The sequence below is a fragment of the Spea bombifrons genome, chromosome 12 (genome assembly GCF_027358695.1).
Source record: "Spea bombifrons isolate aSpeBom1 chromosome 12, aSpeBom1.2.pri, whole genome shotgun sequence".
NCBI lineage: Eukaryota > Metazoa > Chordata > Amphibia > Anura > Pelobatidae > Spea > Spea bombifrons.
The window spans coordinates 16,552,766-16,580,378 of record NC_071098.1 but is presented as its reverse complement, the minus strand read 5'-3'; the positions used below and the strand labels follow the sequence as shown (position 1 = coordinate 16,580,378).

Genomic DNA, 27,613 nt, shown 5'->3' with positions numbered 1-27,613 from the left:
TGTAACTGAATAATTTGCATACATTAAACTAGCAAATTACATATTGACCTATCCTATTACATAAGCAAAGGGAGTAGCCACTGTTAAGTTAAACTCAAGATTTTGTGACACTTTTTAATAATTCCCTATGCAAATAAATATGAGGCAATTTATGCAACCATGACATCAGTGAAAATATATAAGGAATATACTGATGATATCATAGTAACAAACAGGAGCTGTAAACACGGTAGTCAGTGGTTAAGATTTCAGAAAAAAAGTCTTAAAAGATATAATGGGTGGCAGATTTTCCCCACAATCTTAATGGAGGTAAATTCTCAGACACATACATCCTTCCTTTACAAATATAGATACATTTCCCCACATAAAGAACTAGGATGGATGGAGTGCATCTTGCACCCCTGCTTTTCTTCCTTCTCCCAAGATTGTCTCCATGAAGAGATGCAGTGGCTAACATGATGATACTTCCAATAGGTGGCAATCGGTTTAGTGAAGTGTATTTCTTGTTGGATTAGTATTGTCTTGGGTATTTCTGAAGTTCTCCTTGAGCATTTTGATTTTAAGATCCTGGAAGAATTAGTTTGAAGGGGTTCAGTAATATGCATATGAAATATATGTATTGTAAAATAATGTAGTTTTATAGCAGACTAATCTTGTATCCGTTTACCTGTTTTTGTTTTATTTTTTTTTTATTTTTTCCAAGACCACCATCACAGGGCTGCAGCCATCCAATCGCTACTCCTTACGCTGCCTTTTCTACTGTAATCTTTATTCACCTGTCTCTCATCTTCACTGAGTTCACAATCACTTACATTGATTAGTCTTTGTTTATCATATTAATATATTCCTCTCAAGTGATTTTATTACATAACTTGGGTATTACATCATTTAGGATTTGAGTTTCCCCATTAATTACTGAGTTATTACCACGTCAAACACAGAGACCCTGTATTCAAAAGGAAAGATAGAAATGTACTAAACTAAAACCACCAATATGAACTAAGAACTAAATCCTCAAACAAAATGCTGAAAAGAGAAAAGAAAATATCCAAATTAATACTTCACTTTTATTAATATGTCCTAAGAATGTCCTAATAGTATAACTAAAATATGCTAATGGCTACATGGCAGTGTATAAGTTAAAACCCACACACCTAGGTTCACACCTAAGGTTGTAGTTATTCCCTAGATAGTAGTTGTATTCTAGTAGTTTATTTGATTCAACCCTAGGTTAATTTAAAAGATATAATCTAAAAAGAAAAGACCTAGTAAAGGGGTCATGTCTAAAGGCAGAAGACAGAATGCAAAAAGTAGATTATGCTCCCATTTAAATTTTCTACAAAACAAAAAGCCTGACACGTTTCGCTAACCGACCGCTTCATCATGCGAACCAAATATATAAATATCCCCGCTACTTAAAGGAAATCAAAGTCACTTCCTCACAATGGGGATTGGACAGCCTACTTGCCAACTATTCACACCTTTCGAGAGGGGAGGTGGAGTCTTGAAATTGGTCAACTCACTATTCATTCATTCATAAACCACAAGACTGGTTCATTCAAACATTTAATGCAAAGTATCATGGGGCTTCGTTCATTGTGACATAGCAATTTAGGTTAAAAAAAGACCATCAACCCATCTACCTATTCTTCCTGCTTTCGATCCAGAAGAAGGCAAATAACCCCATAGGGGGAAATTTCCTTCTTGACTCCAAAAGACAATTAGATTTCTCCTTGGCTCAAGAAGCTCTAAAATATTAATTTTATTCTATCATTTACAGCCTTTTATGTTCTCCTTTTCTAAAACAATATCCAGACCCTTTTTGAAGGCATCCATTGTATTTGATAGCACCACCTATCTTGGTAGTAAATTCCATTCCTTTATTGCCCTTACTGTAAAGAATTCCAGTCTGAGAGAATAACCTCTGGTTCTTTGTACATTTCTGTTAATGAAAAGGTTACAGGAGATCTCTTATATTTATACAATGTTATAATATCCCATAACTAGTAAATATAAATAAAACTTGTTTAGTCTCTTAACAAAGAATCCCCTTATTAATTTTATAGCAGTTATATAACCCTGTTGCCAGACAATCAGCTAGCGCAACCACAACTACTCCTGATTGTTCCATTCTCCCAGTTTAGCCAACCAGAACTTGTAGGTCATTCCTGTTTGGTTCCTTTTGTAGCCCCACTCCCTCAGATGAAGCCATTCTCTTGTGGTGACACAAACGACCCTTTCAATATCCTGGTAGGTGCACAAGTAAGGAGCCAGCGTTATTGATGTGTGCCTTGGTGTGTTAATCTCAGCTGTAATTCTACATTTTTGGTTTTGCCTCCTTGTTTCCTCTCTGGTCTGAAGCACCTATTCTTGTTTCGACTGTGGACAATGTTATCGTAATCTAAAAAACAAACATGACTGCGCATATATCAGTATAGTGAAATACAATCGGATAAAATTATATGTACTGTGTATTGTAAAGAGATATATACTCCAATAGGTATAAAATCCCCCTTATATAAATAAACTAGCAAGAGACAAAATAATAGTGCAATATGTCTATAAATATGTATAATGAAGGAAGGACTGACTCTTATATTAGCCCCTTGATGACAATTGATGGTCCGGGCATGTCATGCACTAACATCCAGTTAGCCACAATTGACGTGCCAGGGCCGTCATGGCTTTAAACAGGCGCAGAAAGCGATCTACGTTCACTTTCTGCAGCCAAACAGTGTTGCCATAATGCCTCGATGTTGAGGCACTCAGAAACGCCGAGATCGATAGCAAGGCATTCAGCAACATCGAACACCTACCCCAGGACACGCTGTGGCCACTCAGGACCGCAAGGGATTTTGCCACTCGCAAGATGGCAGCATGTCCTTTAAAAAAATAAAGAAGTTATTATTATAAGCAAGTCCTAAAATTGGCGCTTTATCTTCAAACAATTCTTGCATGGAAAGAGCTAAAATACTGGCATGTTAATTGCCCATGTGGAGTCTACTTTAAAAAAATGTATGATTTGATGTTGAATAAAACTGAATTGGCCGGGTTCAACAATGTCACAATTAACACTGGGGGAAGGATGACCACATGTCAAATTTCCAATTTGAAAAATGCACGCGTTCCAAATGTGGCCTTTTAGCTCCCAAACAACCCGACGAACCGATGCATGTGGGTACTGCACTGTACTCAGGAGATGTTGCTGAACACATATTGGGGTGTTGTGTGATAGTGACATATACCAGGAGCTGTAAAATTATACCTAAAGTACAATGTGTGTGAGGGAAATACACACAAAAAAATACTACTGAAAACTTTGACAAAGGCTGGTAAAATGTGTGTATGCAAAGAGTTAAAATACCAGCATTTGGGGCAGAGTCATATGAGAGCATCATGCACATGATGCTCATTAACCTCTTCCCTAATTCTATGCACATGACCCCCCCGTGCATTGACGGCACCTACATTGCAGGCATAGATTACAGGTCACACACCCCAAAGGCCAGCCCTGGCACCCATATTGCACACATAAGACTAGCCCTAGCACAGAGATTGCATCCACAGCACTGGCCCAGCACCCATAGGACCAGAGCCAGACTGGAAATGAAAAGCAGCCCTGGAAACATTTGGACACCAGCCTCATATATTTTATCTCGTGGTCGAGCTCTTGTACCCACACGCAGCCCTTGTTCATACCTGAGTCACACTATTTGCCATCCAAATAACTATAAATCATTCATTTTTATCACATTATTTGTATTAAAATCCCACAAAACAAAAAAAGTTAAAAGGCCCAAATTAGTTACAGAGATTAGACATAATGGAATCAAAACATTTGCTACTGCAAAAACTTTTAGATGAAAAAGTTCCAGTTCTACCTTAAGGGGGAAGGACAGGAAATTGTCCCCTATAGAGCATAATGAAATCAGGCCTTACAATTAAATTGGGTTTCACAGACTCTGAAGATCCCAAACACCATCCAAGTTTCTGTGACTATACCTTTGTGATAAGATCTGCATATTGACACCCAAACACACACCAAGACAGACTCTGCCACACCGACACCCAAACACACACACACCAGAACAGGCTCTGCCACACCGACACCCAAACACACAGCAGGACAGGCTCTGCAACACCGACACCCAGACACACACACACCAGGAGAGGCTCTGCCACACCGACACCCAGACACACACACCAGGACAGGCTCTGCCTCACCGACACCCAAACACGCACACCAAGACAAGCTCAGCCACACTTTTCTCCCTCTATCCTCTTTCTCTTTACCCCCCCCACTATTTAATCCCTTCTCATTACCTCTACTTCTCTGTCTATCTTTATCTACTACTTCTCTTTCTCTCCTTTCATTTTTTCTTTTGTCTTTCTGTTTATTTTCCCTGCTTATTCTCTTTTCTCACTACCCCCTTTCTTTGATCCCCTCTTTCTCTTCTGACTTTTTATCATTATCTATTCTCTTATCTCCTATCTCCTTTCACTTTATCTCTCCCCTTTGTCCATATATCTGCTTCTTCTCATTCTCTACTCATATTCATTATCTCTCCCCTTACTTGGATTCTCAGTAACTTATACCATCTCTTCCTTTTCTTCTAATCACTTATTTCTCATTATATTTCCCTTCACCCCATCTCTCCCCTTTCTCCTCATTATCTCCATTGTCATCTCTCGTTTGTATTACTATCTCTCCCCTTTGTCAATATATATTTCCCCTTTCTCCCCATCACTTACCTTGCTGAGGTCCTCTGATGGGAACACGAGGCCTCTGTTTCACTGCTCACACTAATGCATGCACACAGACGCCCACACCAACACAACTGGACTCTCAGCACTAGCACACACATACTAACACACATGCACACACACTAACATACACAACCAGAAACCAACACAAAGATTCCCGGATACTCAAACTAACACAACTAAACTGCACCCTAGGCCTGCGTCTACATTGCCTATAGTTTTGATCTCAACTGGAGCACAAGTATTTCATGAAATTAATAGTTTGCAGGCAAGGATATATGAAATTCCTGGCCTGATTTTGGCCCTTAGGGGCTGGAGATGTGCACCACAATTATAGAAAGTGTGTACTCATTTCAAAGGTTTCCAGTTACACTTGATCTTCCCTATTTGTAGGGGTTAGGTTTCTTGAAAACCCTTTGAACACAGAAATACGTGAATACGGAACCAATGACCCTATGGGGGGGTTAGGCTCCTGCGGGATCCTGTTCACCGTACACTTTTCATCTTCTCTTCTTGTAAAAACAGGTTATTTATTATACTACGCATTTCATAAATGTTTGGTATAATAATTTACTGACCCACACGCAAACACACACATTATTAGAAAATCCCTAGAAAACATTGGAAATATTTATCTAACACACTTAATCTATCATTGCGGCTCATCAAAGCCTTCTTACACTTTGGCACATTGCACTATGCTTGCACCCCTTTCTCCGATCTGCGATCCTAACCCAATCTATGACCCTGTAATATAGGTGCCTCTGCACATGGCGGCGAATACCTGTGAGATGCACATGAATAGCAAAAATGGGCTAGTAGAGAAACAATATTAGGTTAAAATAGGCATTTTTTAAAAATAATTAAACATTGCTTTTGAATATTCAAACCATGACCACAAGTATTTTGTCAGAATATCAAATATTATGTTTTCTTACAAGCCTCTTAAATGTCACTGTGATATTTTTAATGTTTTCCAACTTTTGGTAAACCACAGCTCCTATGATATCTGAGCACTTCATGTAAATTATTTCTCATTTATAGGATCTGAAAAATAACAGGCGGATTATTTTCCATTGCTTGAGATACTACCTCACTGTTTACTTGTGATTTGTTGAGATACAATCTGCTCGTCAATGTATATAATGGAATAACATGAGTCAAAGAGCAACCCCTTTTCAATATTGATGTTTAATGAGAGGTTGATAGCCAAATAAGATACTCTCTTTTACATATGATGGGAATACTCGTATATCAGAGTAGGGCTGGTAACATTCAACCCAGTGGTTATGTCCACCCAACTATCCCAATAATAAATCAGCCCAAGACACATCTGGCATTTATGTCTTATCCATACAATCCAAGATAATTTCCCCCAAATAATTAATCAGTGTAGGCCAGGGGGCAATTAGTTCATTGTAGTTAATTACCGTATTTGCTCGATTTATAAGACGACCCTGATTATAAGACGACCCCCCAAAATCTGAATATTAACTTAGGAAAAAAAGAAAAAGCCTGAATATAAGACGACCCTAAAGGAAAAAAGTTTTACCAGTAAATGTTATTTCATGTAAACTATTTTTTTTAATAAAAGCTATGATTGAGAAAAATATATTTTTTTTTGTTTTTATTTCTTGTATTTTCCAACCTGTCCCCCAGTTACGCACATCTGCCCCCAGGCTTGCCACACCAATATGGCACTGTGGCCCATGATATGCCTTTTAACCCTCTATATGCCACTGTGCCCCATGGTATGCCTTTTGACCCCCTATGTGCCACTCTGCCTCCAGAAATGCCTTATACCCCTATATCCCATTCTGGCATTTAGGGGGTTAAATGCATATTATGGGGCAGAGTGGCATATAGGGAGGTATAAGGCATTCCAGGAGGCAGAGTGGCATTAAGGGAGTTAAAAGGCATTATATAGAGCACTCTGCCTCCAGAAATGCCTTATACCCCTATATGCCACTCTGGCATTTAGGGGGTTAAAAGGCATATTATGGGGCAGAGTGGCATATAGGGAGGTATAAGGCATTTCAGGAGGCAGAGTGCACTATTAAATGCCCCCTTAACGCCACTCTGCCTCCTGAAATGCCTTATACCTCCCTATATGCCACTCTGCCCCATAATATGCCTTTTAACCCCCTAAGTGCCAGAGTGGCATATAGGGGTGTAAGGCATTCCAGAAATGCCCTACCTACACACACACACACACACACACACACACACACACTTACTTACTTACCGGTGCTTCCAATTTCCTGCTGTATTGCCGGGGCAGCGGGTTGACGTCTCATTCCGCGGCAGCCGGAAGGAGGTGGAGTTGGCAGCGGGGGTTTGTATGCGTCCGTCGCAAATACCTTCCCCGGCTGTCAGAGATCAGGAACTCTTGAACTCTGATCTCTGACAGTCGGGGAAGGTATTTGCGACGGACGCATACAAACCCCCGCTGCCAACTTCACCTCCGGAAGCACCGGTAAGTGTGTGTGTGTGGGGGGGGGGGGCGACGACAGGAGGATCCAGGTCCCCTGCAGCGGTGCGGGGGATCTGGATCTTAGTCTCCTAATCAGACCTCTATTTGAGGTCTGATTAGAAGACGACCCCGATTATAAGACGAGGGGTATTTTTCAGAGCATTTGCTCTGAAAAAAACCTCGTCTTATAATCGAGCAAATACGGTAATCTGTATATCATGGGGGATATTTTAATTCTGTTGTATTAGATCAGAAACAGACTCTACTTGTTTGCCAGACCTAACTATCAGTGCTTCTTCTTTTCTTTTGCAGTCCATGCTGGGGAACCCTATTGCTCTTATTGAACCGCAGTATGTCTTACACTTCCTCCACCCTCAAGAGATATGTGGATACCTCATATACCAAAGGTTATGGAGGCCTCAGCTCTTACACATCCAGCCTTGGCACATCTTACACTGATCGAGATAGGCTCCCTTACAAATCCAGCTTCAGTAGCTCATACCTCTCAAACTCCCATCTGCGCTCCTACCCAGAGCTTGAACGAAGCCTTCCACGCCTTGATGTAACCAACAAGAGGACAGACATTCTAGCACGTTCCCCGTCTAAATATGGGACCAATAGCTTATCCACATACTCTTCTGGTTACAGTAACACATATTCATCACTTGCAACCTCCTCAACCACATCTTTGTCTCGTAGGAAGTCCTCCAGCCATACAGACCTTTCTCATGGACTTTCTGAGCTTCGTGCCTCAGACAGTTACTACTCCCGCAGCCCTGCATTAACACGTACTCGCCTAAATGTGGATAACACCACACAACTTTCGCGATCATCCAACAGCAATGATGTCTATGATGTCTGTGGCAAGAAACGGGGTGGTGCAAATGGCTATAGCATTCCCCGTGTGTCTGCTCCAGAACCAGTCACTTCAACTTTGAAGTCACGCTTCACTTATCCACATGAACAGAATAATGAATCCAACAGCAAAGAAGAGCAGGTGAGTGAAGTTTCTTTTCTTTCTTATTCATATCATACACAATATCTACATTATAAAATCTACATTATTTATGATGGCATATATGAAGCAAAATTATCTTTTACCAACACTTTCCAGCAGTTGAAATATTTCTAATTTCTGTACAGTACATGCTGCTTTCTAATGTAGTGGGCAACCTGTTAGTTCCCGCTCAATAACCAATGGTTTCTCAGCTCCAAGCTCAGACATCTATTTTCCTAATTATTTCTCCTTCCAAAGGCATTTTTGAAAATAAAAGCAAATTATCTTGTACATTACTATTTGTCTCAGAAAGGGCAAAATCATTATTTTAATTTTTATGAATTGCATTTAATTGAATCTATTGCTCGTCAAAAAACATTCTCCAAAATCTTTTTTGCCAAAAAGTCTTTTTCATCTGCCCCTGAAATACCCCAGTCTAAGTTACATTTTATTGATACAAACGCCTGTGGTCTTGTGCCCATTTTTCTTAAAGTGAGTCTTTCTCCAAAATAAACATGACAATTACCAGCTGAGTAGAATAGACAGAAATACAAGTGCAAAACTTTTTATACAACTATGACTATGCAATCTCAGTTTGAGCTTGGAATTAGTGTTGATGTGTGTATATTTGAGTGGGAAGAGGGATTTTTATTTCATCTCCACCTAACAGGAGGTGGTGAGCATAAGTTCAATGAGAGTTGGCATTTCAATCTAGTACCTCAAAACGTGCCTGAATCAGAAAGGTGATGTCATTCATACGCTGAGAACAGTGATATTTGTTTGCATAGTTCTGATAAGAGTCCATTTTTATTGCAATATCATGGTTCCCTCCTTTTCTTTTGGCTTCCAAGAAAGGTATAGAGTTCACTCCAGTAACACAAAAAATTGTTCTGTTAAATGGGGAGAACCTGAATGTGTTTTCCAATCTTGTTAAACTGATGTGGTGTGTGATGGAAATAATAATACAAGAGAGTTGTATCTGTATGTGAGCCTTGGGTAGAACTTGTGGAACTCAGATGTAGGGACGTCAGAACAAGTAGCATCAGAGGACAGGAACGAGCCGGGACACAGCCAGATATTGGTCCAAACGCAGAAGGACAAACTAGATGCAAAAGCCAGAGATCAGGAAATAGGTCAGCCAATGAATCAGTCAAATCCAGAACTCCAAGAGAAAGAGAGAGGAACATCTGGGCCTAAAATGTCCCCAATTGTTTGATTGGCCACAAGGCAAGATGGAGCCAAGTCAGGTGTGACCAATGTCAAAAAGAAAAGAAAACCAGGAAATCACATACCATCATGGTGGAGACGTAGGAAAGTACAGGACCTTACAAGCACACAGTGCTTCTATATTTAGTCTAGATTATCTAGATTTAGTCTTTATTTCAGCGAGAAAGGGGACACTGTGCTGAAGACTCAGTTTAAAGTATGTAAGGCAATAAGCAGCACTATTCGTTGTATTTAGGTAGAGGACAGGGTCTTACTAGTGTGAAAGCAGGAAAGAATTATTCAAGAGTTTCTTTAATATATAAATAAAAGTTAAGTTTTAATTTCAGCAGGGATATGTTTTATTTTTCTAGCGTCATATGCTCCTCTCTTTTTCAAACCCCTTACATAGTGTATGAGTAATGGAGAAAGGTGGCATAGAGCCCCACATAGATTCTGCCAATCATTGGGCTTTAGTGTTAATGCCTGCAAATTGAGACAGTGGAGCACTATCCCTTGCACTAAATTGTGAATATATGATGTGAATTTACTTGCATCTACAGTGGATATAAAAAGTCTACACACCCCTGATAAAATGGCAGGTTCTTGTGATGTTAAAGAACGAGACAAAGATAAATAATGTCAGAACTTTTTCCACCTTTAATGTGACCTATAAAGTAAACAATTAAATTGCAAAAAAATCTGAAATCTTTGAGGAGGGAGAATAAAAACTATGGGGCTGTGGCTGTATTCAGAATTAACCAATCACATTCAAACTCATGTTAAATAGAAGTCATTACACACCTGCCATAATTTGAAGTTAATCACAAATAAAGTTCAGCTGTTCTAGTAGGATTTACCTGACATTTGCTTAGTTGCGTCTCAGAGCAAAAGCCATGGTCCGCAGAGAGCTTCCAAATCATCAGAGGGATCTCATTGTTGAAAGATATCAGTCAGGAGAAGGGTACAAAAGAATTTCCAAAGCATTTCCATACCATGGAAGGCAGTCATCATCAAGCGGAGACAATATGGCACAACAGAGACATTAGCAAGAACTGGACGTCCCTCCAAAATTGATGAAAAGACAAAAAGAAAACTGGTCATGGAGGCTTACAAGAGGCCTACTGCAACATTAAAGGAACTGCAGGGATTTCTGGCAAGTACCGGCTGTGTGCTACATGTGACAATAATCTCCCGTATTCTTCATATGAATCGGCTATGGGGTTGGGTGGCGAGACGGAAGCCTTTTCTTACAAAGAAAAACATCCAAGCCCAGCTGAAATTTGTAAAAACAAACATCAAGTTCCCCAAAAGCACGTGGGAAGATGTGTTATGTCTGATGAAACCAAGGTTGAACTTTTTGGCCATAATTCCAAAAGGTATGTTTGGCGCAAAAAAACAACACTGCACATCACCCAAAGAACACTATACATAGAGTGAAGCATGGTGGTGGCAGCATCATGCTTTGGGGCTGTTTTTCTTCAGCTGGAACCAGGGCCTTAGTCAGGGAGGAGGGAATTATGAACAGTACCAAATACCAGGCAATTTGGGCACAATTCAGGCTTCCGTTAGGAAGATGAAGAGGAAGTTCACCTTCCAGCACGACAACGACCCAAAGCACGCATCCAAATCCAGAAAAGCATGGCTTCACCAGAAGAAGATTAACGTTTTGGAATGGCCCAGCCAGAGCCCAGACCTGAATCCAATTGAACATCTGTGAAGAAGGCTGTGCACAGGAGATGTCCTCGAATCTGACAGATTTGGAGCGCTTTTGCAAAGAAGAGTGGGCAAATATTGCCACGTCAAGATGTGCCATGCTAATAGACTCCTACCCCAAAAGACTGATTGCGGTAATAAAATCAAAAGGTGCTTCAACAAAGTATTAGTTTAACCCCTTCAGTCCCATGGGTATTTGGTACCTCAGAGCCCAGAGCAATTTTGCCATTTTGTGGTATGTCAGTTCAGCAATTATTCTCTTTTCCTGTGAATAGTGTACCCATGTAAACTATATATTGTTTTTTTCAAGGAGAGATAGAGCTTTCTTTTGACACCATAGTTAGATAATTAGCTGAAAATTTGGGATGAGAAATTTAGTAAAAACTAGCAAAAATTTGAAAAAACCCCGAATTTTTCTATATATTTTCCCCTCTGAATCCTCACAAAATTAGGTAAAGTGATGGAAAATCCCATGCAAGTTTTTCAATTCAAGTGTCCTGATTTCAGAAATACCTAATTTATATAGATTTTCCATACTTTCCCGGCACTTATAGGGAACATACTATAAGGTGTACATTAGTCGTAGATTTTTTTTTTTAACGAACTTTAACCCCTTAACGACAATTGCCGGTCCTGGCACGACACGGAAAAGCATGTGCTTTACGACAATTGACGTGCCAGGACCGGCACGTCTTTAAACGGGTGCAGAAAGCGATCTACTTTCGCTTTCTGCACCCAAAAAGCGTTGCTGAATGCCTCGACCTCGAGGCATTCAGCAACGCCGCAATCGGCACGAAGGGGCCATCTCTGGCCCCTCCACGGGGCGTCAACATCCGCCATACTTTGTATGGCGGCGGACGCCCGTTTTAAAAGCGTTTAGGAGGCGATCAACGATCGCCTCCTAAACTTAAATGGTGTCGCTGGAATGCCTCGATCAGGAGGCATCCAGCGACACCAAACACTTACCTTTCGCAGCTGCCAGTGATCTTCGCCATCAAGCAAGATGGCCGCCGCCCTGCAACAGAAACAAACAAGTTTTAAAAGTTCGCTAGATGGTCTCCAGACCATCTAGAGAACTCTGGCTCCACTTGCAGGTTGAATACAGGTACTGCATTCACCATGCAAGTCAATGGAGCCCAGCTTTCTAATCACAGTCTGATGTCACTATCAGGGGAACCTCCAAGTTGAAAAAAAATGTTAAAATTTTTTTTTTAAAAAAAGGCAAAAAAAAAATAAATATATATATATAAAAAATATATTTTTGTGAGCAAGTCCTAAAATTAGCATATTAGCTTAAAACAATTCTCGCATGGAAAGAGTTAAAATCCTGGCATATTAAATGCCCGTGGGGTGTCTACTTTTAAAAAAGGTATGATTTGATGGGGTAAATTGAATTGGCCAGGTTCAACAACGTCCCAATTAACACCGGGGGAAGGATGGCCACACATCTAATTTCCAATTAGAAAAATGCACACGTACCAAATGTGGCCTTTTAGTTCCCCCAAAAAATGACAAACCCATGCATGTGGGGTATCACTGCATTCAGGAGATGTTGCTGAACACATTATGGGGTGTCGTGTGACAGCGGCATATACCAGGAGCTGTAAATTCATACATAAAGTAGGTGTGTGTGGGAAAAATACACACACAAAAATACTACTGCAAACTTTGAAAAAATGCTGGTGGTTTTATGTGTTCATGCAAAGAGTTAAAATACCAGCATTTATAATACCATGGGGTGTCTAGTTTTCAAAAATATATGGTTTTGTTGGGCACACTGAAATGGCCCGGCTCAAAGATGTACCAAATAGGGCATGGGCAGTGGATCCCCAAATGCCAAAGTTCGACATTGAAAAATGTGCATGCCCCAAATGTGGCCCTTTTGCCCCCAAACAGCCAGGCAAAATCATTCATGTGGGGTATCACTGCGCTCAGGAGATGTTGCTGAACACATATTGGGGTGTTTTGTGATAGTGACATAAACGAGAACATTTTAATTCATACCTGAAGTAAAATGTGTGTGACAAAACAAATGCAAAAAAATGACTACCACAAAGTTTGACAAAGACTGGTGGTAGATATGGTGCATGGAAAGAGTTAAAATTCTAGCATTTGAAATACCCTGGGGTGTCTAGTTTTCAAAAATATATGACTTGATGGGGTAAATTGCATTGGCCGGGTTCAAAGATACCCGAAATGGCACATGGGGGGAAGAATTACCAGATTTGGAAAAAATGGCTTTGAAATAGCAAAACGCTACCTGTACTTATTGCCCCATAATGGGTAGAAAAAAGCAAACAAAACATAAAAACATTGGGTATTTCTAAACTCAGGACAAATAGTAGAATCTATTTAGCAGGTTTTTTCATTACCTTTTATAGAAGAGTAAAAGATTTTTCAACTAAAAGTTAGTAAGTCATTTTTTCTAAATTTTTCACCATATTTTATACTTTTTTTAATAGTAAATAATATGATACAATCAAAACAATGTCATCTAAAGAAAGCCCTTCTTGTCCTGAAAAAAACAATATCTAATGTGTGTGGGTTCAGTAAACGGGAAAGAAGAAAATTACAGCTAAACACAAGCAGCGCAGAAATGTTAAAAAGGCCATTGTCACGAAGGGTACAAAAAGTAAAATCAGCCTTTGTCACGAAGGGGTTAAATACTTTTTATTTATTTATATTTATTTATGTTTATGGCTTAACGGGTTTGGGGGTTGTGAACAGGGGCAGGAGGGTTATACCTTTTAGATGTGTTAGGGCAATGAGATGAAAGGGTTTTTTCTTTTTTTTATTATTATTTTTTATATATTTTTTTTTTTTTTAAATTGCAGTGATATCAGTGCATTATGGTAAGAGGTCCTCCTAGGAACCTCTTGAACATGTTATTAATGCCAGTGATGTCACAATGATATCACTTAACTCACTTTATTTTCTTTTATTAATAATTATTTATTGTATTGAAGTGACGTCTGATCGCGCGATCGGGCATTTAAAACTGTAACAGTTTTCTGGGCTTCTGATATCAGGGGGATTCCAGGCCTGATCTCCCGTGTAGCAGCAGAGATGTGTCCCTGCAAGAAGGCCAGGACGTACTGGTATGTCCATAGGGGTTTCTTGAGATGCGTTTTACGGTACGTCCATAGGGGAATTAAGGGGTTAAGGGTGTGCACACTTATGCAACCAGGTTATTGTGAGTTTTTTTTTTTTTAGTTTGTTTTGCAATTTAATTGTTCACGTTATAGGTGACATTAAAGGTGTAGCTCTGCAAGTTACTCAAAAAAGTTTCAATGTATCTCCCTGTGATGTGACCATGATACAAGGGTCAAGGAGGTCCTGCGGGCTCGCCATGACACCACTCGTTTACTGCAAGTTAGGTGGCTGCGGGAAGAAGAACCAAAGTAGCCGTAGGAGTGATCTGAAGATGTGTAGTCTGAGCAGACAGCATCTGGTGTTGGTGGCCTTCTCAGGATATAAGCCTGGTTTTAGCTGCAAGGTCTGTAGTGACAGCCCATTAACACGTAATACTTAAAGCATGATCAATCAGAGCTGAGGTGATACCAACACGGCTGCTGGGACACCAGAAAAAAAAGTGATAGTAAAACCCAAATAAAAAAACACACAAATTTGATTTTAAAATGTTAGTCTTTGCAAAGGATGACACTAACAGATCATATACATCACTAAAGTACTGTATATCTATATCCACGCGGTACCTCTGTGGGCAATTTAAGGGACAGATGGGGCAGCTACTGATATGTTACCTGACGGTGAGGTCGGGGCAAACATTGTGATATTTAGGGAAAGGTGGGCAGTAGAGATTGAGGAGGAGAAGATGGGAAAGGAGGAATAAGGAGGGGAGAGGGAAGGTTGCCTCTTTAAAGCCAAGTTCCCCCACTAAGTAATATATGCAGTAGCAGACAAACCTACACTCACTAGAACACTAACACACACTCAATCTAACATACACACTTCAAACATTCTCACTCTGTCATCACACCTCACTGCATCACACTCCCTCACAGCTCCACTTCCTCACCTCGGCAGGGGCTTTTCCTTCCTTAGCTGCTTCCAGACTGAGCAGCCGCGCTAATACCGCTGGCCCACAGTACGCGACCCCACCGCAACTGACCCTGAGCAAGCCAGAGCTTTTTAGAAAGGGAGACTATTAGAAGGAAACATTTCTATCATATTTTCCCTTTCTGTGCCATACATTTGTGAATGTGACCGGGGGCCCGCATTTTTTTGAATAATTGTGCGTGACATTGCCGAGCGCCGAGTCTCTCGGGTAACGCAGCTCCTCCGTGTGTTATTCTCATGACTTTACTGTTGTTTGCGGAATGAGCAGTGATATCACTCTCGTATACCTGTGTACAGCCGTGGCGTCAGTGCATACTACAGATCGTATTACACATGCACCTGCAGTGTGCTACAGAACAGTGTGTGACCTGGGCGAGCCTCCTCCCCGTGTCATGACGTCAAAAGCATGTCAAATTCCATTCAGCGAGCCCTCAGAGGCAGAGTGTAACGAGAGTTCGGCCCGTGTGCTGCCAGCTGCACCTGCCAAGTCAGACACCTGTAAAGCTCGGTAGGAGGAAGAAGTCCCGGAGCGAAGACTTCACCGGAGGATACAGCGAGACGGAATAGCGATCCAACCTCGACCCGTAACCAGGAGCGATCCGCCTGTCGGAACCAGAATTAACAAACCCGAAACAAGACTAAGCCCGGGAATAGAGTGAAGCATGGACGGGCAGTGACCGGCAGCGCCTACGGTAATCCAGCCGTAGCGGCCAGCAGCTCGCACCATGCGCTCCTACACTCTCGCTATGCACGGCTTGAGCAGCCGCAGAGACCACCATGTCCCCGGCACCGTCATACTGTCCAATATCGTGGACTTTATGCTGCACAGAACCAAGGTGAGAAAATCCAGAGTGCCTGATAAATGTATCCGTCCTCAGTTATTACACTGACGGCGCATTAAACCCCGTCCTCCCGCGTATCATCTCCGGTCTGCGGCGCAGGTTACCGTCCGAACTAACGCAGCGCGACGTAATGGGCTTTATTCACTAAGGGGAGAGATTGGAGGAGAGTGTTTGCTTTTATCCCCCTCACTTCACCGTGAAGAGCCAATAGCAGCAGCAAGGGCATAGCTGTCCCTGTATAAGGAGACCTGTCAGTGTATAGTATATTGACAATACATTGTACAGGGCCAGCAGATCTCTTCCTGCTTCAGAGGTTCACTGATGTTTGACCTTCATAATGTATACTGAAGTCAAAGCGCTGAAACGCCACTCTCCTGTCAACTCCCCCTTTAGTGAATAGACCCCGTTTTTTTTCTTTGAAGCAGAGAATTGTGCATATAGCTGCTATTGAGAAGTGACAGCTGTAAGTATATGTGTGTGTGTATATATATATATATATATATATATATATATAGCAAAATTTTCAATTTTTTTCAAATTTTCTCGCCAACAGCAATATGGCGGGTGGTGTCATATATTACTTACTCTGGACTGTCTGGGCCAAACAATATATGATGAACACTAGTAATGAAAAGAAATGTGTGTCCCGCTTCATTTTTGCATCTGGTGTCATGTCATCGATGGGCGCATCTTCACCAATGGGTTCACCGGACACGGCCCAGATTTGAATAAATGTAATGATGCAGCTACAACTACTGAAGAACCATTTAAAAGTCCATCACTAAGATTATTTTGGAGTAGTGGCAGCCAAATGCTTTCAAATACATTAGGATGAAAGCCTTTTTCTTGGCCGTGGGTAAAGTTGTTCTGAAGCCATTTGCTCAAGCAGGGATTTCAATTCCACTTTGTTATATTAGTGCTTTTCTCAATAAAAACGATCAGCGTCCTAAAACCCAAATAAAATCTAAAAGACTGCGCTTCTGGTTATACGGCCCCAGCGTTTGCCCAAATGCAGTAAAACTCCTGGCTCGCCGGGCTGTATTCACTGGACTGGAAGTTTCCATGAAAGCATTAAGCTGCTCCTGTATAATTCATATTAACTTTACATTATGCTGGGTCAGCCATGTAGGAGATGCGTGGTTAACCCTTCGCATTGCAGAACAATACTGGTATATTTCCCATGGTTTAAATTGCTTATTAGGCGATTTAGATTTGCTGACCTACAGCCCCCTCTGATTATATCGGTGGAATGTCACGGTTTGTATGGAATATGAACTTTTTATAGACTAATCCAATGCGGTCAGCCTTAGTGAACCTTTATCGCTTCTTGCGGAATGTGAACTCCGTGACATTGTGGCGCTCTTGTTACAGCCAGCGGATTCCAGTTCCAGACTCTAGAAAGGAGGCCTGAATGTTAGGTGAGCAGATTAAGTCTAGGAGCTACCAGGATCTGATTAAACTCTTTATCATGTAGATGCTAATCGTCTACTTCATGTTTTAGCTGGGAACACTTAATTGTCATGTGACACAGCAGGCACTGATTGTTCTTCCAATAGAAATTTGAAGTTAATTTTTTTTTCAGGCAAAAATTACAACTCTGTGAAAAGGTTCATTTGCTTTAATATACCAGTGAGTGTAATTAATGCTTGGAGTATCACTTTTAATACTGCTGGCTCCCAGTGAGCGAGTTGTGTCAAGAGTAGATAATGCCGATCAAAACTGTAACAGCCGCAGCGCAATGCTTCATATTCAATTTAAAAATGCAGCTAATGAAACACTTCATGTGATGGGTTGGCTGAGCTTTATGGGAGCCAGTCCACAGCAGTTTCAAGGGTTAATGGGGCAATGACTATTTTAAGATTTTTTTTGATTGTGCGTTTTATTTTTGTGTTATATCGTGACCGCCATACAGACTTTTATCTGGGAAAACATTCTGAAAGTCCATACTGTACAAAGAGAACATGGAGGTTATGTATAACAATATCAATTCCGCTGCGTAAAGAGAGGAACCTATGGGGTGTTTTGGAATGGCCTATTTGGTTGTCACATTTAGTGTGTTATATAAGAAAACAAGAATGCACCACGGTGTGCTAGATTCTCTATATTTTACCCGCTTTTAATGCTGTTTCTACTTGGTCTCTGGTCTATCTGAAAATTGTTTTAAAAAAATCATGTTTTCCGAGCACCTGGATGATAAAGCAGTTTTTTATGCCTGTGTTATGAGTCGTTACTCATCCGTTTGCTCTTCACGCAATTTTTTGTTTATCACAATATGTTTTGTACTTCTTCATGTAACTTTTTTACTGTTTTCTTTGATTTATGCTCCATAATCAGATTGAATTTTGCATCTCTAACACTTTTTCTCTCTGTTTCAGCCGGTGAAGTCAGTACAGGGTTTGGTTGGCCTGAGGAATCTTGGAAATACGGTGAGTTTGGTGCCACAGGATTTTCCCATTAGTTATTGATTATCGATTCCCCTCCCCCCCATTATTTATGAAACCCCGTCATTATCTGCAGCAGTGTAAATTCGGCCAATACACGCAGATTAACTTTACAAAGTAAGACATACTAGAAATTTGGGAAGGACAAATATACAGTCTCTGATAAATGGAAATACAAGTGTAATTGGTTAATTGGTTTCAAAGATGGCGTGTCAGATGAACTAGTCTTAATATTTCAGTATGAATTATGAGTTGATGGATATGATATTTACTGAGGGATTGAAGAGCAAATTTGGTAAAGATGTTACCTTTTTATATATCTGATACCTTGAACGCCTCTTCTTCAAACATATTATACCTGGGGGGGTTGGTTGGTGAGTGATTAGGTTAAAATGGCAGAAACTCACAAATGCATGGAAAGAAGGCTTGCAAAATCTGTTAAAGGAAGAGTATGGGACAGTATGTTCTTTCACTACCTGAGGTAGTAGGGGATAAACTGTCAGGCAAGGATGAGGTCACTTAGCTTTTACAGAGACGGTGTTGTAAGCATGAATGAGAGGAGGAAAGAAAAGCCCAGCTCCTTGGTGGGGAAGCGGAAGGACCTCGTTTGGGATGTATTTAGTAAGAGGAATTGCAGCATGGCGATTAATAGGAATTTTAATGCAATCTTAGAGCAGGCAGGAAGTCTCCAAAATGACTTCCTGTTAGCCTAAATCCGAATTCTGTTGCACTTTGACACTGTGTGTTTATATTTCAGTGCTTCATGAACTCCATACTACAATGTCTGAGTAACACCAAGGATCTCAGGGACTATTGTCTGCAGAACACTTATCGACGGGACCTTAACTCAAAAACCTGTAATAGTGCAATCATGGAGGGTATGCTGTAGACACACAAATGTACAAACTGTATATGCTAATACTTGTACAGCATGTGTTATATAACTGTTATTATATAACTGTAATATATTTTATATATATACTGTAATATAAAAGTCTACAAAATCTAGACATAGATGGAGAGACAGACAATTGTGAGCCTTTATGTATAATTCTTATTATCTGTGAAGAGTGAATTTCTACATGTTATCCATCTGAGGTTGTTGGAGCCACTGTATAGATTGACAGAGGCAGTAAGGAGCGTGGATACCATTGATATTTTTAGTAGGAATATATCTACAGGCACGAAAAATATTCAAAAAATCGGACATACTTTCACAACTATAAAAATACGTAATGGAGCATACACTCAGATGTACATATGAAACTCATATTTGCCATCATTTCTAGTGAGTCACACAAACAAATTGACACATGCTGCAGCATACATACACACAGACGCACCTAGCTGTTATGAGGGATATCCAAAAAACAGTAACTAGGACGACAAGGGTTGAGTCATGGACACACCTAAAAGCAATATAAAAACATTGACATGCGGGACGTACGTTTAGGGAGATGTGCGGGTATAGCATTTAGGTCAGGGATGAACACAAACAAAAGTAGGAGCTGGAATAATCCCTGCAGTAACATGTAATATTCTTAGATTTAATAAACATGTCCTTATATTTATGTGCTCTGTTGTCTCCTTCCCTCAGAGTTTGCTCGTCTTCTTCGTGCCATGTGGACATGTTCAATCAATGAAATTGTCAGCCCCTCGGAGTTTAAAACTCAAATTCAGAAATATGCTCCACGCTTCATGGGATACAAGTAAGCAACAAAAATTGTTTTCAGAATCTCATCCCAATATAGTAGTTTGTGAGAATTTTTAAGGAACACCCAATGAACCAGCACCCAAACAAAGTGCCACCACATAGGCAACACATTGTTGGAATTTGGAGCCATCTTTGCCTGCTATGTATCGCCTACGTGGCCAGCATTTGTAGTGTAGCATAAAAACACATCTATAGGTATGTTTTTTACAAGGCTGGATTCTATTAAATGTATGTTTGGCCCTTTCCTGCAAAAGTCCCTCATAAACAAGATAAACCGGACGTACATCCAGCAAAATCCAGGCTTTTCTTGATATCAGATTTAAGTTCATAGCAATATAATAACCCACATACGCTGAACGCTGATCTTTTCGTCCTACAGCCAGCAGGATGCTCAGGAATTTTTAAGATTTCTATTGGACGGATTGCATAACGAGGTCAATAGGGTGACCGTCCGACCCAAACCCACCTGCCAGGACCTTGACCACATGCCGTGAGTATAGAGTTTAATAATAAGAACTCGTATATGCCAAACACAGATTTACATTGACCAAAATATGGTAGAGACTAATCGGGAGATTAAAAAAAATAATAATGAACTGTTAGGATACTGGCTAGTAACGTTTAACTTAAAATAAAAAAAGTTTTATCACGTTTTTTGGGGGGGGGGTTAAAACATTTTTTAAAATTTCCATGGTGCAAAAATTGCATCTAGGTGTTTAGACATAGCTCATAATATATTAAGTCCCCATTAAAACAACTAGCACGTTGCAAAAACTAATAGCATATTACAACGCTGAAGCGCTTATCGTATATCCAAAGTAGAAATATGTAGAAGTTTCGGTTTTGCAACAAACAAAATGCAAAAAAAAAAAGTTTTAATAGTCCATGTCGTTTTTGAAAAACTTTGCTGAGATATATTATGTTGTTGTAAGGATAATTTGTATTGCACACAGTGGCACCAGAAACTTTACAAAACAAATTAAGTACCTGGAGTTCTGCCATACTTGGGATTTCATCGCTCTCCCTGCCAAAATTGTCCACGGGTTCATTCCTTGTTACGTAACTGGAATTTCTTAATGTAATTAGTAATGGTAGAGCTGCTGGTGTTCCTTCCTGCTCACTAATTCTTTGTTACATCATAACTGAACTTTCAAGTTCTCTTTAAAACCACTGGCATTGTACTTGTTGTATTTTAATATTTTACCATATATATAAAACCTATGGTTTAGTTATAGGGGCTATGAACTAAATGGGTCCTTAATGGACAGTATAACGTCCCAGAAATGTCACCAAAACATAATGAATATTAATGTAATATATGTATGTACTTATTATAATTAATAAAGTACATACCTTAGAGAAGAGCTGCTGCTCCTCCTCCTCCAAGATCTGACAATTCTCACCACTGATTGGCTGCTTGAAGCAGCCATTCAGTGGGAGGAAAGCACTCCCATTAAAATTGATTGGAATGCTTTCCGTGCATGGGGTCTCCCTATGACCCTCCCACGTGATGTTCACCAAACCAGCCCTGGCGTGTTACATGGCAGGAGACGTGTTCAGCTCCTGCATGACAGATTGCGGTCACCTTCTCTGTAGGTAGTGCATTCCAGAGCTTTTCTGCCCGTGTCGGCTCTAATTATGACAGGAGGCCTGTTATTTGCTCTGTCTGAGGAGGACGTTTTCCTTGCAAGGTCCTCATACGTGCCTTGTCTATATTTCTATGTTATGAAGAGGTCACCTGTTACTACTCTTCTAGATGAAATAAACTCAATCCAGCTGAGCTCTTCTAATAGCTAAGATCAATTCCCTCTATTCATTTTGTAGCTTCTGATGCTGCTTCCACGTGAAAGCATCAATCCTTTGATTAAGACAATGACTCACAAAATGAACATGCATTTGTTAATCACTAAACTAAAAGTAATAATTATCTAAGAAATGAGTAACACCGGGTTTCTCCTCTAACCTCAAATCAGAGACCTCTCATTACGACATGGACTGCTCCTGCAGTAGTTTTTTTTTTTTGATAGTTCACAAAGATTGTTGTTAATTCCAAAAGCACAAAGGAATAGCTTTGTTTGTTCTAGGGTATTTTTCTTAAACTTGCGCACGCTTTCGTTTTTTCCTTTTTTATAGGACATATGTATGCAAAATCGGTCGTACAAAATATGTATAGTTGTCCTGAAATATTGGTTCTAAATTAAGCAGGTGTGTACAGCATCTAATACAAAAGAAAGCACATTTAACTACTTTGTAAGTACTTTAATATGTATTCTAAGCAACCCAAGATGTTATAGTGTTTCTGTGGAATTTTTGCCCATTCATCCATTAGGGTGTTTGTGAGGTCAGACACTGATGTTGGATGAGAAGTTCTGGCTCGCAATCTTCGTTTGTCCCAAAAGTGTTTGATGGGGTTGAGGTCAGGGCTCTGTGCGGCCGGTGAAGTTCTTCCACACCAAACTCAGCCAACCATGTCTTTATGGACCTTGCTTTGTGCGCTGGGGAACCGTCATGCTGAGATGGAAATCCAAAACAGGATTTATTTTGTTGCTGTTGTCACATACAAACTTTTATAAAGCAACACCTTCTTGTATTTCTCATGTTTTGTATTGTGTATGCCATGTGCCTATAGCCACATTTTCTACTGGGTTTTAAAAAAAAAAAAAAAAAAATCAACCCCCCCCCCTCAAAAAACAATTGTTTTTCTTAACTACCATACAAAATGACACGCTTTTGTGATTCTCGTGCTGGTCTTTATCATTTATTAAGTTATTCCATATAGGCCCAACACAATTATTAGTTCAATGCACTGCCAAATTTGAAAAACGGTAGCATCACTTTTTAATATATTGGTGAAAAAAGTAACCATTGAGGATTTGTAACGCCTTTGTTTAGACCTTGAACCATATGTCAGGTGATTATAGATGCCAGTATGCAGAACGTATTGCTGCTGTTGCATTATAATGCTTCATAATTCACAAATCCCTTTCTTGTTTGGTTGGTAACGTGTCTGATGTTTCTTGCTTCTAATCCTGTGTTCCCTTTTTCTAATATTTTACCAGTGATACTGAAAAGGCCAAACAAATGTGGAAACGATACTTGGAGAGGGAAGACAGCAGGATTGTAGGCAAGTTGTATATGAGAAAAGCGTTAAGAACCACAGAAAACATTAAAACGGATGGATGTGGGCACATTACGGTCCAAAATCCATTTTGAAAACATGGGACTTGCTTTCATTGTTTTATTTTTTATGTTTTGCATGTATGAGTGTACACCTTCCTAATTTTTAGCATTACTGTGATAAGTTACTTGTTTCTGCTTAAAGCTGCATCCATTCTCCATTATCGTGACCATGATGACTATCTTCATTAGTTATGAATCTTAATAAGTTTCTCTATTTCAATAATGGGTTGAACCTCACAGATGGTCTCCCCAGACAATATCACTTTTAGTCTTACCCTCTCCTGGACTCTTCTTAAATATATTGTCCTCGGTGGTATACTGTAATTTACTGAAGTATGAATCAAATGTATTTTGACACAAACTGATCTTTGCCCACTTGTTCTCAAAACTCCTCAAAATACATACTACTTTTGGAAATTAATAAAATAGGCCTTTTTCCCTTTAATATAGTGAATTGGCTTAGGTACTTTTCACGAGAACCTATGAATGCATTTTATAGTCCACACGCTAACATTTACTGTGTGTATGTATATACATAATTAATTATAATATATATAAACAGTCGCACACATACAAAAGTGTAGATAATTTAGAGTATGAAGTGTCTGGATAGATGGTTATAATGTACTGTCATATACGGCATGTGTTTGGGGAAGGGTACTTGGTTTTCTTGCCAAAATGTGCTTACATAATAATATCTGCGTTATTGTAGCAAGTAGGCAGCAAAGTATGTTCATGAAATATTTTTTGCAAATGTGTAAATGTTATGCGCAGAATAGGTCCATGAATATGTTGGCATTATTTTTACAAATGTGCAGTAGTAACTTTTTTTCTTTCTTCTGTTTTCTTCTCTATAGAGCTGTTCGTAGGGCAGCTGAAAAGTTCCCTCACCTGTATGGAGTGTGGATATTGTTCTACCGTGTTTGACCCCTTTTGGGACCTGTCGCTTCCCATTCCCAAGGTACGTTCTCGCTAGAGAATCCACTATCGACAAATGTGGCACACATATTACAAGCTATTATTTTGAAGCACTGGCAAACAGATGTCGTCAAAGTGACAAGACCTGCCTTTAGTTTCAGGGACATCACATTATTAAAGCTAATGTATGTTTTTTAGTTACTGTTTCTAAAATGGGGTTATTAACGAGAGTGTCTGTAAATGTGTTTATATATAAATAGCAATTATAGTGTAACAAGGAGGCCTCTCCCTTGTGTACGGTGAGGTGTTGAAGGAATCTTTGTTTGTTAGAGCTTCTCATATTGCTAGGCAGCCACCTGCGCCGAAACACGCGTCTCCTGAAGCCAGTTGTTTGGGTGAAGTGGCAGATACTCTGTGTAGCAGACCTCAGGAATACTGAGGAATGCTGATGAATATGCTGACACGGTCAAAGTATACAAATAATGATGCAGGCGTATATAATTGTGTCGATTTTTCAGGAAACTAGCCCAGCCAGTTTGAAAGTATTCCGTTAGTAGGCTGTGCAGTATCTGTTTTGTTTATTCCCCTTTTTCTTCCTGTTTTTTCATTGAGTCTGAGCACATAGTAACACATGATTTCACGTAATCCATATCCTCAATCTGTGCAAATAAATGTCCTGTTATATATTTTTATGGTTGCTATTTCCTGCTCAAAAATGATTTGCCACAAGATTCCTTATATCGTGCGCCACATATCCTTGCAACATTTTGATAATTGCTTTCCTATTTACAGAAGAGTATACCTGAAGTTTCCCTAATGGATTGCATCCGTCTCTTTACCAAAGAGGATGTCTTAGATGGAGAAGAAAAGCCAGTAAGTGTGAACTGTACTGCATTTGTGCATCTTCTGCGCCCAAAGATGCTGAGAATGTGAATTCCTTAAAGGAAACTTTGCGTTTGTTGTTTTACTAATTAAAATGGTATAGTTATCCTATTTGTCAATAATTACACAGATTTCAGGTAGATATCATTTTTTATTTGAAACCTGTGATTATCAGCTTATACTTTTTTGTTTCTTTTTGTTATTCCTGTGTAATTGTTCTCGAATTATTTGGTTTAAAATTAGTGGAATATGTTCATAGCCCGTGATGTGTGGCAGTACTAGTAGATCAGTTTCCTACCTTAAAGTTACTCCTGGACCCTTACAGGAACAGTCGCAATAAACCAGCTACTAGCAAACTGGGTAACTTAACAAAAAGAATACATAACTTAGTAGATGAAATAATGATGTAAAGGGTGTAAAAAAGACTGAGTATCATTTTCAATGTATATGGTTGATCTAAGCACATAATTAGTTGGCTAATGTTTCTATTGTCTCACAATGAGGCTTGGGTTATGCTACTATGTGTGTTTATTTCCAAAAATCATACTTGCTGTCTGGCATTTTCTTTATAACAGACATGCTGCAGATGTAAAACTAGAAGACGATGCACCAAGAAATTCACCATCCAGAGATTTCCTAAATTCCTTGTGCTTCGTATCCTTAAGGGTCACACTTGTTCTTTTACCTGTATGCATAACTTTTTCTTCTTCTCTCTACTATGGGGAATCCCATTGTTTTTACGTTCTTTTCCTTGACCGAAGCCTCTTATAGATCTCAAGCGATTCTCAGAAGCTCGTATCAGAAGCAGTAAACTCTCCTCGTTTGTAAATTTCCCTCTTAGAGATCTGGACTTGCGTGAATTTGCATCTGAACCAAGCTGTAAGTTCATAGAAATTAAAACTCAGTCCATGGCTTTTTTCCCTTGGGCTATCCATTTAGCTTTTAATGTGTTTGTTTTTCTCAGTTTCGTCTGTTAACCTCTCCTATCCCATCATCCTGCAGCTCAAGCTAAATATAATCTGTATGCTGTGTCTAATCACTCGGGTACTACCATGGGAGGACATTACACCGCATACTGCAAGAACCCTAATAACAGTGAATGGTACACCTTTAATGACTCAAGGTAATTCATATGTTTTTCCATATGCCTTCCTTTTTATTTTCCTTTTTCTCTTTTTCCTTTTTATCTAAAACTATATAGGTACCCTGTTTACGTTACTTTCTTTCAGTTGTCATAAAGCACCCACCACTTTTCTCATATAATGTTTTCTTGTATATCCACCATCACCTGAATAAGAACCCCTTCTTTCTCTTTCAGAGTTACGCCAATGTCTTCCAGCCAGGTTAAAAGCAGCGATGCATATGTTTTATTCTATGAATTGTCCGGTCCTTCCTCTCGAATGTAAACTGGAGTCCTGACATCTTGCCTGGACTCACACTTTTACCGCAGAAAGCCACTGGACTGTTATTTTTTTACTATCCTGATTGTGAAGTGCACACATGGGGACAAATAACCACCAGCATTTTATACAGAGACATCATCTGTCTCATCACCTTGGACAAAGGGCATGGACTATTGCCCTTTATTGGCTCAGTACTGAAAATATATTGTGCTAGTAGCGATAAGTTAATGAAGGAAAACTACCTTTGGCTTTAAGTGATTAATAAAGGCATGGTTATCTTGTTGTTTGTGAAGCAAGTTGAGCCAGCGCCCTCTACTGGTTTTGAGCAGTATTACCATTGTAAGTCTTAGTTAATAGGCTGATCCCACACTGCACACTTTAAGTAGGAATCTCACTTGAAAATTACTTTTAATTACTTTTAACCAGTGCCAGTAATTGATTTCAAGAAAAAGTATTGTGAAATAGGTAAAAGTCTCATTTTCTTTTTTACTGGTCACAATCTTTCTTACTTAGCAATGTCACTCATAAAAAATCAAATTTTGCTGATTGCAGCAGCAGTAAAGCTTGGAAGGATTCCAATATCAAGGATTACAAGGGAGGGTGGTAAGATTTCCCATCAAGCAATGCTGTACATAATGATTGTTTTTGTAGCGTGCAGTGTGTGTCTTATGAATGCATTAACTGTAATTTAACTGGAACCCTCAGCTCAGAAGGGACTAATATGTCCTTGGATTTATTGTATGTGGATGTTTGAGGACAAACTTGGATTTCAGTCCAAGGAAACAAGTAACCTATTGGCCACAGCAAAGGCGCTTGTGACCTGCCAGGGTTTGTCTACATCTGAAACTATTTTCAGCCAATGTTTGGCTGTTGAAGGATGCTAGAGATAAACATGTGCTGTGTGTTGCACATCCCTGGCCTATGGAATCATTTTTGCACAGTTATTTTATATTTATTCACTCCATGAAATGCCTGTAATATACATAAAATGTATTTTTCT

The 27,613-nt window shown here is 39.7% G+C and overlaps 1 protein-coding gene across 3 annotated transcripts in view; it reads left to right on the top strand.

The window, feature by feature from the left end:
* The window catches only part of USP2 (ubiquitin specific peptidase 2), a 39,154-nt gene extending 12,258 nt beyond the window's left edge, over positions 1-26,896 (top strand). For 2 of the 3 annotated variants that reach the window (XM_053451837.1, XM_053451838.1), the window contains exons 2-13: positions 7,550-8,234; positions 18,451-18,501; positions 19,274-19,394; positions 20,114-20,225; positions 20,610-20,720; positions 23,290-23,354; positions 24,268-24,371; positions 25,121-25,201; positions 25,786-25,864; positions 25,982-26,089; positions 26,213-26,333; positions 26,529-26,896. In XM_053451837.1, the coding sequence (XP_053307812.1) occupies positions 7,590-8,234; positions 18,451-18,501; positions 19,274-19,394; positions 20,114-20,225; positions 20,610-20,720; positions 23,290-23,354; positions 24,268-24,371; positions 25,121-25,201; positions 25,786-25,864; positions 25,982-26,089; positions 26,213-26,333; positions 26,529-26,616 (1,686 nt within the window). In that variant the 5' untranslated portion in view covers positions 7,550-7,589 and the 3' untranslated portion in view covers positions 26,617-26,896. Of the gene's footprint in view, positions 1-7,549; positions 8,235-15,668; positions 16,070-18,450; positions 18,502-19,273; positions 19,395-20,113; positions 20,226-20,609; positions 20,721-23,289; positions 23,355-24,267; positions 24,372-25,120; positions 25,202-25,785; positions 25,865-25,981; positions 26,090-26,212; positions 26,334-26,528 lie in introns of those variants that run through there. The other variant, XM_053451839.1, reaches the window with a different exon arrangement.
* The last annotated feature ends 717 nt before the right edge of the window (positions 26,897-27,613 follow it).